The sequence below is a fragment of the Sapajus apella genome, unplaced genomic scaffold (assembly GCF_009761245.1).
Source record: "Sapajus apella isolate SASKATOON/1434 unplaced genomic scaffold, GSC_monkey_1.0 scaffold143, whole genome shotgun sequence".
NCBI lineage: Eukaryota > Metazoa > Chordata > Mammalia > Primates > Cebidae > Sapajus > Sapajus apella.
In genome coordinates, this window is record NW_022437083.1 from 1076352 (window position 1) to 1089358 (window position 13007).

The 13007-nt window shown below is 41.1% G+C and overlaps 1 protein-coding gene across 11 annotated transcripts in view; it reads right to left on the reverse strand.

The window, feature by feature from the left end:
• Positions 1-13007, reverse strand: part of ULK4 (unc-51 like kinase 4) — a 630679-nt gene that overhangs the window by 400346 nt on the left and 217326 nt on the right. For all 11 annotated transcript variants that reach the window (XR_004264542.1, XR_004264544.1, XR_004264543.1 and 8 more), the window contains 2 exons: positions 12954-13005; positions 12711-12855 (listed from right to left, as the gene is read on the reverse strand). Coding sequence is in view for 8 of the 11 variants with exons in the window: in XM_032264293.1 (XP_032120184.1) it covers positions 12711-12855; positions 12954-13005 (197 nt within the window). In the remaining 3 variants the exon portion in view is untranslated. The remainder of the gene's footprint in view (positions 1-12710; positions 12856-12953; positions 13006-13007) is intronic.

Genomic DNA, 13007 nt, shown 5'->3' on the forward strand with positions numbered 1-13007 from the left:
TAATGGGAGAAAATATTTGCAAACTACACAAACAAGAGGGGAACTAATATCCAGACTATATAAGGAACTCAATTTAGCAGTAAAAAATAATAATAACAATAATCCCATTTAAAAGTGGGCAACAGTCACCAACATTTCTCAAAAGAAGGCATACAAATGGCCAAAAAGCGCATGAAGAAAAGCTCAATATCAAATCATCAGGGAAACACAAGTCAAAATCACAATGAGATATCATCTTACGCCAAGTAAAATGGCTATTATTAGAAAGACTAAACAGAAGAGATGTTGGCAAAGATGCTAAGAAGGAGGAATTCTTATGCATTTTTGTTAAGATGTAATACAGCCATTATGAAAAACAGTATGGAGAATGCTTAGAAAACTTAAAATAGAACTACCACATGATCCAGCAATCCCACTACTAGGTATTTATCCAAAGGAAAATAAATAAATATATCAAAGAAACACATGCACTCGCATGTTTCTTGCAGCACTATTCACAACAGCAAAGATCAGGAATCAACCTAGCGTCCCTCAACAAATATGGTATACACACACAACGGAATACTATTCAACCACAAAAAAAGAAAGAAATCATGTAATTTGCAGCAACATGGATGGAAATAAATGTCATTATATTCAGTAAGTAAAATAAGCCAGGCAGAAACGGACAAATACCACTTGCTCTTATATGGGAGCCCAGAAAGTTTATCTAAAAGAATTAGAGGGTGAAATGATACATTCCAGGGACCAGGGAGGATGTCTAGGTAGAGTGGAAAATGAAGAGAAGTTGGTGAATGACTACAAACATGCAGTTAAGTAGAAGGAATAAGTTCTACTCTTTGATAGAGAAGTAGAGTGACTGTAGTTAACAACAGTGTATTGTACTTTTAAAAAAGCTGAAAGAGAGGACTTAAAATGTACCAACACATAGAAATGCTAAATACCTGGGTAGTAAGGTACCCCAAATACTCTGACTTAATCATTACACATTCCATGCATGTAACAAAACTTCATATGTACCCATAAATATATATAAATAGAAGGTATCCAAAATTTTTATTTGTTGAGACAGGGTCTCATTCTGTCACCGAGGCTGAAATACAGGGGCACGATAATTGTTCACTGCAGCCTTGAATTTCCTGGGCTTCAGCGATCCTCCTATCTCAGCCTCCCAAGTAACTGGACTATAGGCACAGAACACCACGTCCAGCTAATTTTTCCTAATTTTTTGGAGAGACAGAGTCTCCCTATGTTTCCCAGGCTGGTCTCAAACCCCTGGCCTCAAGCAATCTGCCTGCCCTGGCCTATCAAAGTGCTGGGATTACATGTATGAGCCAAAATACCCAGCAATAACTTTTTTTTACAGTACAAGGGTATAAAAATGCCATTTCTTTGATTATTACCATACATTAAGTTTGGGATACATGTACAGAATGTGCAGGCTTGTTACATAGATAAAAATGTGCCACAGTGGTTCGTTCCACCCATCAACCTGTCATCTACATTAGGCATTTCTCCTAATGCTATCCCAGTCCTAGCCCCCCACCCTCCAAGAGGTCTCAGTTTGTGATGTTCCCCTCCCTATGTCCATGTATTCTCATTGTTCAACTCCAATTTATGAGTGAGAACATGCAGTGTTTGGTTTTCTGTTCCTGTGTTAGTTTCCTGAGAATGATGGTTTCCAGTTTCATGTCCCTGCAAAGGACACGAACTCATCCTTTTTAAGGCTGCACAGTATTCCATGGTGTATATGTGTCACATTTTCTTTATCCAGTCCATCATTGATGGGCATTTGGGTTGGTTCCAAGTCTCTGCTATTGTGAACAGTGCTGCATATGTGTGCATGTATCTTTATAGGATTATTTACAATCCTTTGCATATACACCCAGTAATGGGACTGCTGGGTCAAATGATATTTCTGCTTCTAGATCCTTGAGGAATCACCACACTGTCTTCCACAATGGTTAAAGTATTTTGCACTCCCATCAACAGTGTAAAACAGTTCCTATTTCTCCACATCCTCTCCAGCATCTGTCTCCTGACTTTTTAATGATTGTCATTTTAACTGGCATAAGATGGTATCTCATTGTGGTTTTGATTTGCGTTTCTCTAATGATCAGTGATGATGAGCTTTTTTTCATATGTTAGTTGGCTACATAAATGTCTTCTTTAGAGAAGTGTCTGTTCATGTCCTTTCCCCACTTTTTGATGTGGTTGTTTTTGTCTTGTAAAGTTGTTTAAGTTCCTTGTAGATTCTAGATATTAGTTCTTTGTCAGATGGACAGATTGGAAAAAATTTCTCCCATTCTGTAGCTTGCCTGTTCATTCTGATGATAGTTTCTTTTGCAGTGTGGAAGCTCTTTAGTTTAATAAGATACCATTTGTCAATTTTGGTTTTTCATGCCATTGCTTTTGGTGTTTTAGTCATGACGTCTTTGCCCATGCCTATGTCCTGAATGGTTATTGCCTAGGTTTTCTTCTAGGGCTTTTATGGTTTTAGGTCATAAGTTTTAAGTCTTTAATCCATCTTGAGTTAATTTTTGCATAAGGTGTAAGGAGGAAGTCCAGTTTAAGTTTTCTGCATATGGCTAGCCAGTTTTCACAACACCATTTATTAAATAGGCAATCCTTTACCCATTGCTTGTTTTGTCAGGTCTGTCAAAAATCAGATGGTTGTAGATGTGTGGCGCTATTTCTGAGGCCTCTGTTCTGTTCCACTGGTCTATATATGTGTTTTGGTACCAGTACCATGCTGTTTTGGTTACTGTAGCCTCGTAGTATAGTTTCAAGTCAGGTAGTGTGATGCGTCCAGCTTTGTTCTTTTTGCTTAGAATTCTCTTGGCTATGCAGGCTCTTTTGGTTCCAAATGAAATTTAAAGTAGTTTTTTCTAAGTCTGTGAAGAAAGCCAATGGTAGTTTGCTGGGAATAGCATTGAATCTATAAATTATTTTGGGCAGTATGGCCATTTTCATGATATTGATTCTTCCTAACCATGAGCATGGAATCTTTTTCCATCTGTTTGAGTCCTCTCTTATTACCTTGAACAGTGGTTTGCAGTTCTCCTTGAAGAGGTCCCTCACATCCCTTGTAAGTTGTATTCCTAGGTATTTTATTCTCTTTGTAGCAATTGTGAATGGGAGTTCATTCATGATTTGGCTCTCTGTTTATCTATTATTGGTGTATAGGAATACTTGTGATTTTTTCACATTGATTTTATATCCTGAGACTTAGCTGAAGTTGCTTATCAGCTTAAGAAGACTTTGGGCTTACACAATGGGGTTTTGTAAATATACAATCATGTCATCTGCAAACAGAGACAATTCGACTTCCTCTCGTCCTATTTGAATATCTCATTTCTTTCTCTTGCCCCATTGCCTGGGCCAGAACTTCCAATCGTATGTTGAATAGGAGTGGTGAAAGAGGGCATTCTTGCCTTGTGCTGGTTTTCAAAAGAAATGCTTCCAGCTTTCACACATTCAGTATGATATTGGCTGGATGTGAAATTCTGGGTTGAAAATTCTTTAAGAATGTTGCATGCTGGCCCCTACTCTCTTCTGGCTTGCAGCGTTTTTGCAGAAAGATCTGCTGTTAGTCTGATGGGCTTCCATTTGCGGGTAACCCGACCTTTCTATCTGGCTGCCCTTAACATTTTTTTCCTTCATTTCAACCTTGATGAATCTGACAATTATGTGTCTTGGAGTTGCTCTTCTCGAGGAGTATCTTTGTGGTGTTCTCTTTACTTCCTGAATTTGAATGTTAGCCTGACTTGCTAGGTTGGGGAAGTTCTCCTGGATAATATCGCGAAGAGTGTTTTCCAATTTGGTTCCATTCTCCCTGTCTCTTTCAGGTACACCAGTCAAATGCAGATTTGGTCTTTTCACATAGTCCCATATTTTTTGGAGGCTTTGTTCGTTTCTTTTCACCCTTTATTTCTCTAACCTTGTCTTTTCACTTTATTTCACTGAGTTGATCTTCATTCGCTGATATCCTTTCTTCCACTTATCAATTTGGCTATTGACAATTGTGTATGTTTCACAAAGTTCTCATGCTGTGTTTTTCAGCTCCATCAGGTCGTTTATGTTCTTCTCTAAACAGGTTATTGTAGTTAGCAATGCTCCTTTTAGCTTGGAGGAGTTTGTTATTACCCATCTTCTGCTACTTCTGTCAATTCGTCAAACTCATTCCCTGCCCAGTTTGTTCCCTTGCTGGCGAGGAGTTGTGATCCTTTGGAGGAGAAGAATAATTCTGGTTTTTGGAATTTTCAGCCTTTTTGCGTTTTTTCCCTCATCTTCGTGGATTTATCTACCTTTGGTCTTCGATGTTGGTGACCTTCTAATGGGGTTTCTGTATGGATGTCCTTTTTGTTAATGTTGATGCTATTCCTTTCTGTTTGTTAGTTTTCCTTCTAACAGGCCCCTCTGCTGCAGGTCTGTTGGAGTTTACTGGAGGTCCACTCCAGACCCTGCTTACCTGGGTATCACCAACAGAGGCTGCAGAACAGCAAAGATTGCTGCCTGTTCCTTCCTCTGGAAGCTTCATCCCAGAGGGGCACCTGCCAGATGCCAGCCAGAGCTCTCCTGTATGTAGTATCTGTTGACCCCTGCTGGGAGGTGTCACCCAGTCAGGAGGCACAGGAGTCAGGGATCCAAGGAGGTAGTCTGTCCCTTCGCAGAGCTCGAGTGCTGTACTGTGAGATCGACTGCTCTCTTCAGAGCTGGCAGGTAGGAAACATTTAAGTCTGCTGAAGCTGCTTCCACAGCCACGCCTTCTCCCAGGTGCTCTGTCCCAGGGAGATGAGAGTTTTATCTGTAAGCCCCTGACTGGGGCCGCTGCCTTTCTTTCAGAGATGTCCTGCCCAGAGAGGAGGAATCTAGAGAGGAGTCTGGCTACAGCAGCTTTGCTGAGCTGTGGTGGGCTCCACCCCAAAACATTTTTTTAATTAAAAAAATTATCTAAGGAAAGAACAAAAATGAAGTACTCCTTTGTATTCGGATTCCTATCAAAGATGGTCAGGCTTATACCTATTTTCACATAGATTGCTTATGGCTAAGGGAGACAAAGCAGCAAGACAGAATCATCCCAGTGTCCTTTGAGCCACATTGAGAGAAATGAGGTAGTCAAACTCGTGACTTTTACTGGACGTTATTCCTAAGGCAGCTAAACAACCCTACAGTGTGTTGCTGCTAATAGAATCCACCTATAAATTCCAAATCCTAAAAGGAAATGCCATTTTAATTTGTAAGGAATCTATTCTTTCTCAGATTCCAAAAAACAAAGCCTGAATAATTTATGAAGTTACTATGGTCCTGATGATTTTACAAGTCACAGGAGAATTACAAAAAAGAAGGGCTGTACTCATTTTCCCCGGGAGAGAAATGTTGAATGCCATACTGTCAAAAAAATATTGTAAGCTCATTTACAGCAGCATCATCTCTTTTCAATAGAAACACTCAAAGCTAAAAAATATACATCTAAAACTAAAATATATGTTGGCAAAATGGTTCCAGTCTACCAAAGGCAAATTGCATGGCAAATGTTTCCCACGACTTGTGACATCGCTTCAGCCTTGCCTGACTACGCTACTGAAAACAGCCGGCCTCCCGCATTCCCCTTCCCGACACCCACTCTCCCTTGTAAGGCTTCGTACTTTTCTTTACAGTACTCACGACTAGCTGAAGTCACCCCGCACATTCATTTCTTCATTGCTCTGTCTTGCCCACAGGAATGTAAGCTCACTGGGGTGGGGGGATGGTGAGCTTGTTAACCATTGCATCCCCAGTGCCTGGCACATGAAGGTCACTTAATATGTATGTATGGAATTAATTAATAAAAAAAGAAAAAAAGGAGGCAGTGACGAAGACTGGAACGGTCTTAAGGTGCATATGCATAATCCCACAATATAGTATTAATACAAATTAGATTTGTATTCGCAAGGGTATTGAAATTGCCACCTCCCCAAGAAAAAGCAATGATGTTTCCTCAGTGAAAAATCTAGCCCCATGCACATTTAAATACCAAAAGAGAAACGTCCTCACCTTATGTAACAAGCCTCTGGAAGAAAAGTCCAAATAGCAGAAGACTACTTTTAGTACTAAGATTTCACTGATAATGACTTTGATACTAAATTCCTGAGAGGTGCTGATTTTAATTAATAAGGTCAGTTTGGGCTTAAGTTCCATTAAATACTGCCTCTTCTCTTCTGCATAAACCTTTAAAATTAAATCTTGTCTCTCAGCTGAATATAAATCATGGGGTAATTTTTTGAGTATATGTGGTATCTTTCCTCCCAGAAGAGAAAAAAATCTTTGCTCATTAATCACACAGATAACTCAGTTATGACACTTGCATTCCAACCATATTAAAGACAGGACAGTAACTGAATGGGGAGAGCGAGGGCACACACACTGAGCTAAGGGCAAGGTCAAGATCTGACTCCAAACAAGAGCCACAAGATAAAGATGGCCACGGTCAGTATCACCAACTTCGTAAGTATAGAGTTTCCTCAAGCTGGTGGCAAAATATGAAGTCAGAGTCCAAGCATTTGACACACCGTTTCCAGCTTATAGATGGCAGGATTCTGTAAGAAGAAATATAGGCAGCACAGATATGGGTACTGTAATCTTACAAATGTACCCTGGGTTGAATAATTGCCCCCAAAAAGGTATGTTCAAGTCATAACACCCAAAACACATCAATGTGACCTTATTTAGAAAAAGGGTTTCTGAAGATGTAGTTAAAAACTCAAGATGCAGTCATCCTGGGTTAGGCTGGGCGCTGTGGCTCACACCTGTAATCCCAACACTTTGGGAGATAGAGGTGGGCAGATCATTGAGGTCAGGAGCTGGAGACCAGCCTGGTTGACATGGTGAAACTCTGTCTCTACTAAAAATACAAAAATTAGCTAGGTGTGGTGGCACTTGTAGTCCCAGCTACTTGGAAAGCTGAGGCAGAAGAATCGCTTGAACCCAGGAGATGGAGGTTGCAGTGAGCTGAGATTGCACCACTGCACTCCAGCCTGGGTGACAGAGGGAGACTCCATCTCAAAACAAAACAAAACACAAAGAAAAAGATCATTCTGGATTTAAGATGGGCCCTAAATCTAAATCCCGTGACAGTGCACCCGTAAGAGAAAGGCAGAGGAAAATCTGAGGCAGGGGCACAAGGGAGAAAGCCATATGAAAGCAGAAGCACAGCTCGGAGTGAGCCCCCACAAACGCAGCATCGCTCGAAGGCACCAGGCACAGAACGGGTCCTCCCTCAGAGCCGCCCGAATGCCTGGATTTCAGACTTCTGGCTCCCTGAACTGTTACAGAATGAATTCCTTCTACTTCAAGACAGTTGGTTTATATAATTTGTTATAGGAGCACTTAGAAACTAATAAAAACAAGAAGCTGAATTCTGTCCACAACCTAAATCAGCCTGGAAGCACATTTCTCTTATCAGAGCCGTTAAACGAGGACTCAGCCCAGGGGACGCCTTGATTTCGGCTATGTGAGAACTTGAACAAGAACCCAGGGACAGTGTGGCAGACTTCTGACCTTGGAGCTGTGACCTAATAAATGGGCATCGATTTAAGCCACTAAGGTCATGGTAATTTGTTATGTATCAACAGAAAACTAACCAAATATTTAGAGTTTAATTTTCTTGTATTATATTAATACTTAGAATCTGAAGTTATACAAAAGTTTTGATGGTAAGTATCCTTTTCTTTTCTTGACCTTAATGAAAATGATCTTAATTGAGCAATACTTCTAAAATGGTGATGGACGGAGCACTAGAGTTCTAAAAGATGTCACTGGGTAGGTCATGCGAAATAGCGTCCTAAGGGCACAGAATGCTGAGAAACCCTGAGCTTTAGGAAGTATGAATTGTAAAACTCAAAACCAAATCAGTTTCAGAAAGAACAGGTTCCCTCCAGATTTACTAACATTATATAGGCCCAAAGTTTAATAAAGGTGGCTTCAATATAAAATTAGTATTTCAGTAAACATTTTTACATACATGACTTACACACTTCTTCAGTGAAAGAAAAACAAGAACTTCTGAAATTCTTAGAACTGTCAGAGAGTAAGTTCTGTGGAAAGGCAAAGGCTATCCTGATCTTGGTTATTAATGTTTCCAGCAGTTAGAAACACGCCTGTCAAATAAGATGCATTTAGTATCAGGTAACTAAATGAGCTGATGAAGAGAGAAAACGTTGTCTCTCCAGCTTATTTCACCTGACTCTCAATGTGCAGCTTTCTGCAGGAAACAAACCAGCCTGCTTCCTGCCCAGTCTGCTGCCTCTGCCATAGCTTTGCTTATCCCCTTCTTGCCTGGGATGCCTGCTGCCCTTTTTTTTTGAGACAGGGTCTCACTCTGTTGCCCAGGCTGGACTGAACTGGTGCAGTCACGGCTCACTGCAGCCTCGACCTCCCTGGGCTCAGGTGATCCTTCCAACTCAGCCTCCTGAGGAGCTGGGACTACAGGCGTGCGCCACCACACGTGGATAATTTTTGTATTCTTTTTCTAGAGATGGGGTTTCGCCACATTGCCCAAGCTAGTCTCAAGCTCCTGGGCTCAGGTGATCCACACAGCTGGGCCCCCCAAAGTGCTAAATTACAGGCGCGAGCCAGTGCACCCAGCAGCCCATTTGTTTCCTCTCCAGCCACACCCAGGTTTCAAAGTCTGACTCAAATACTGTCTCTTTACAAATGGTATTATAACCCACATGTGACAGGCTGTAAGCAAACACTATGAAGTTCATTCTTTAGAAAGTAAAGCATGCACATTGAGAAAGGGCAATGATTTTTCGAAATTAATGCATCAATTTAAATAGTAATCAGTTCACGGTATTTTGATAGACGTTGTGATGGTTAACTTGATGTGTCAAGTTACTCATAAGTAGGGTACCCAGACATGTGGTTAGCCATCACTTTGGGTGTGGCTGTGACGGTGTTCCTGGATGACAGTAACGTTTGAATCAGTACACTCAGGGAAGCAGATGGCCCTTTCTAACACAGGTGGATCTCATCCAATCAATCAAAGACCTGAATAGAGCAAAAAGGCTGAGTAAGAGGGAACTCCGTGCCTGACTGCCATGAGCTGGGACATAGGTCTTCTCTGTCTCTTAAATGGAACAGAAACTCTGGCTCCTCTTCAGCTTAAGCCCGCCAGCTTTCACACAGCAACGACACCACCACAGGCTCTGCTTTTGATTCCTGCTCTGCATTCGTGTTTATTGCTTTCTTATGCAGTCTTTAGTAATACTCTGCAGTTAAGTCTGTTTTCAGCATGTAATTTTGTCTGTCTCCAGCTTGTCAACCGCAGACCTTGGGACCTCTCAGCCTCTGCAACCACGCAGGCCGATTTCTTAAAACAAATCTTTATTTCACATACACGCATGCGTGCACACACACACACACACACACACACACAGCTCCTATTGGCTCTGTTTCTCTGGAGAGCCATCATATTGAGATTTATTCTTACAACTGAGCTTTTGTTCATATTACACAGCAGTTGTGATACGCACCTGGCACGTGGGTATTACATTACTTAACAAGATTACATTATTGTCCTTCCTGAGATTGTTTCCTGAAGTATTAGAAAAGACATCCACTCTTTCTCTAGGATTACCGTCTCTGCCAGGAACCATTTAACTACCAAGTGGATGAGAACAGGAGTCTCTCTGAGAACAAAGCAGAGCAGACGCAGGCAGAGCAGAGATGGCGAGAAAGGCATATCTAGGGAGTATCACAGGCGGAAATCAAGCCCTAAATCCAGCCGCATACACAAGTCTTTGACTTCTCAGTCATGTGAGCAAACAAATTATCTTATAATTTGAATTGGGTGTTATTTGCAAATAAAGTCCTGACTAATGAAACGCTTTCCTGTGCAAGCTGGGGTGCCTACCATACATGCGCGAGAAAAGAGTGTCACCTCGGCTTTCTCAAAAGTATCGTTTAAGGTCAAGAGGGCTAAACCCTTAACAAAATAAAAATATAAACCGCACTGTGCCTACTTGCTAAACTGAAGTGGGTGCTGTATAGTTCCCAAGGACTCTAGTAACTTCTTAATTCTTAAGCCATTGTATTTATATACTCAATGGAGAACACGGATTTTCCATTATTAGTATTTCTAAACTTATTATTACCAAGAGTTATCTTCAAAGATCAAACTCCTTGCCAAGGTTCTAGTTTTCCAGAGTCAAAGAAGTTAGATGAATGTGTTACTTGTATCTCCTTTACAGTTTTTTATATCACTTCCGTTAGCCCTTGCTGTATATGCCAGGAAGGCACGACAAACAGTATCTACTTTAACGGCCAGTTCATTTCTATGAAGTGTGTACCATCACTATTACTGCCCTATGATGATCTTCACTTTAAAGGTGAATATGAGATTAAAATAATGAGCCTGACACTAACAGTGATGGTACTAAACACTTGTCAAGAGGGTGCCATTTGCCATACACTGTACTAAGTGTTTTAAAAGAAGCACCCTGTTTAATCTGGACAATGATCATCTGAGGTAGGTACTTTCCACAGATGAGAAAACGAAGGCTTGGAGGCTGAAATGAGAGCCAGGGCTTACACTCTACAGCAAAATCAGTCTGAAAGCTTTGAAAATATTCCACAGCACATCCAAATAAATTCCATGCTGTTACCTGAAGTGCATTTCAAGTTGTTCAATAAAAACTTGAACTCATCTACATTATTTATGTTCTTGAACTATCCTGTGGTTTACATTTACATTTTCCTCTTTAATTCCTCATCTCTGGAAAAAGTACAGACTCACACTAAAGGAAATCTTTAATCCCAGCTCAAATCAGTAACACAGGGTCACTGAATTAGAGTTAACACTTTTTATTACAAACTGTTCCAAAGCTGGGCAGACTTCAGATATACAGAAATGTGGTTTCAGATTAACAGAGCTGCAAACAATCTATGACTAGACTGTGAAGTCCTGTTTGAGTGAATCTGATCCCTACTGGGTAAGGGAGACAGCTCAGGTCCCGAAAACGCTTCTCTACAAGTTTTTACATAGCATATATCCAAAGCACGTATTTTCTTTTTGTTTTTGTTTTTTTCTTAAAAGACAGAGCCTTGCTATGCTGTCCAAGCTGGCCTAGGCAATCTTCCAGTCTCAGCTTCCCGAGTACCTGGGACTACAGGCATGAGCCACTGAACTCAGCTCTCAAAGAACATCCTTTTAAGTATCATATTTTGTGCAAAAACTATGTTTAGGGCATTTCCTTTTCTGAAAGATGCTTATAATTACATATGAATACTTTTCAAAACTTAGAATGCACTAAAAGCATTAATCCCATTAGAGAAGGGTATAATCACTTACTGAATTCACACAAGTATAGAGTACAGACACACACTCATACATCACGAATGTAACTGAAAAGGTTCTTATTGACAGCTCATCACTGAGCAAACTCCACATGACACAGTTTCAGAAGTTTTTCATAGAGTTAATTGTCTTACTATGGGCATCAAAAGTATTCTTACAGTACATATTAATTATTAGAGCTCTCCCTGAAACCAACTGCAGAAGTGTCAAAGGAAAAAAGAAACAAGAGTCTGGCCTATCAATCAAGCCATTACAGACCAAGCTCCAGCCAGTCAAGACGGGCTCCCCCGACACTGGAAGGCTGAGGGTGGACACAGAACACCCACACACTTAGGGAAAGGCACCTTCCTCAACCAGCTGGAGTGGCTGAGTGCTTCACCTGCAGCAACTGGCCATTTCAGTTATTTGGGTTTTCTTTCATGTGAACCTCATATTATATGAGAGACTTCACACTCTTAACATTGGCCAAAATCAGAATGCAATTCCATCGGTCTCTTTATTATGATCATTATTTTTTTTTTAATGAGGACAGCAGATCTTAAGAAGCTGCAACAACAGAGGGACGCATTCAGTCAGGCTGTCTTTCCTGCATACGCGCCGAGCTGACCCAGACTGCGGCACGGGCCCTGAAGAAAGCCACGATCAGGTAGCATATTAATGCGTGATACACAATCTAGCATTTGTTTAATTTCGCAAAGTCTTCTTTAATACTGACGTATAACATAGAGGTTTGGAAACTAACTTTGATACAGTTGACAGCGTCCCCTCAACTATAAGGTGACATTCTGGAGTTTCGCACGTTTGCATTAGGTGGTCTCAGGAGTCATCCTGTTGTGTGTTTGCTCTCCGGGCGATGGAGTGAAAGAACACAAAACCCCTTTCTCTTCATGAATACTCACTACCTGTTCCACCTCCTCCCAACCCCTGAGAAAGTCCTGCTCATAACTAAACCTCATTTCAATTCCAAGAGTTTGGGGAAAGGGATTACCTCTGTCTCTGTTATATCTGAGTAGAGCCAGGAGAAGTCTCAATTTCATGTTCCCATAGTCTTGTAATATTGATCTTAAATCATATCCCTTACCCCTTGAGCCATGAGCACCTTTAAATCTGTATAACTTCAAAATCATGTTTCTGGCAGAAAACAGATTAAGCTCTAAATGGATGTCTGTGAAGATGAACTGAGATTCTCCTGAGTCTTCTGCAGGCTAACAGTTACTGTATCTGTCTCTAAACTTTTTTTACAATGAGTACGCAAGCATATGTGCATAAATATAAGGTCACGAAGACCCCAATGCGTCACTGAACCTAGTTCCACAGAAGCTTCCTGGATAGCCTACCCTTCCCTGCATGAAGATAGTTGCATGATACTTACTGGGGAAGTAAGACATCTCGAATGAGAGCCAGAAGACTTCTGTCAGAGTCAACACCGGCCTCCTCCTTGCCATCCCCAAACTCCTGGTTCACAAGTAGACATACGGTTTCTGAGAGCAACCGCAGGCTGAAGAGTCTCCACTCCACTGGGAGAAAACACAACGCCAAGAACGTGACTCCATGGAGATGGAATGCAAACGGAATGTGTAGCTGATGGAATTCTTGCCGGTGTCATCACACTTACCGTTCTGGCTTTGAACCAAGGACACCAAGGGTGGCAGGATATAGTCAACGACCT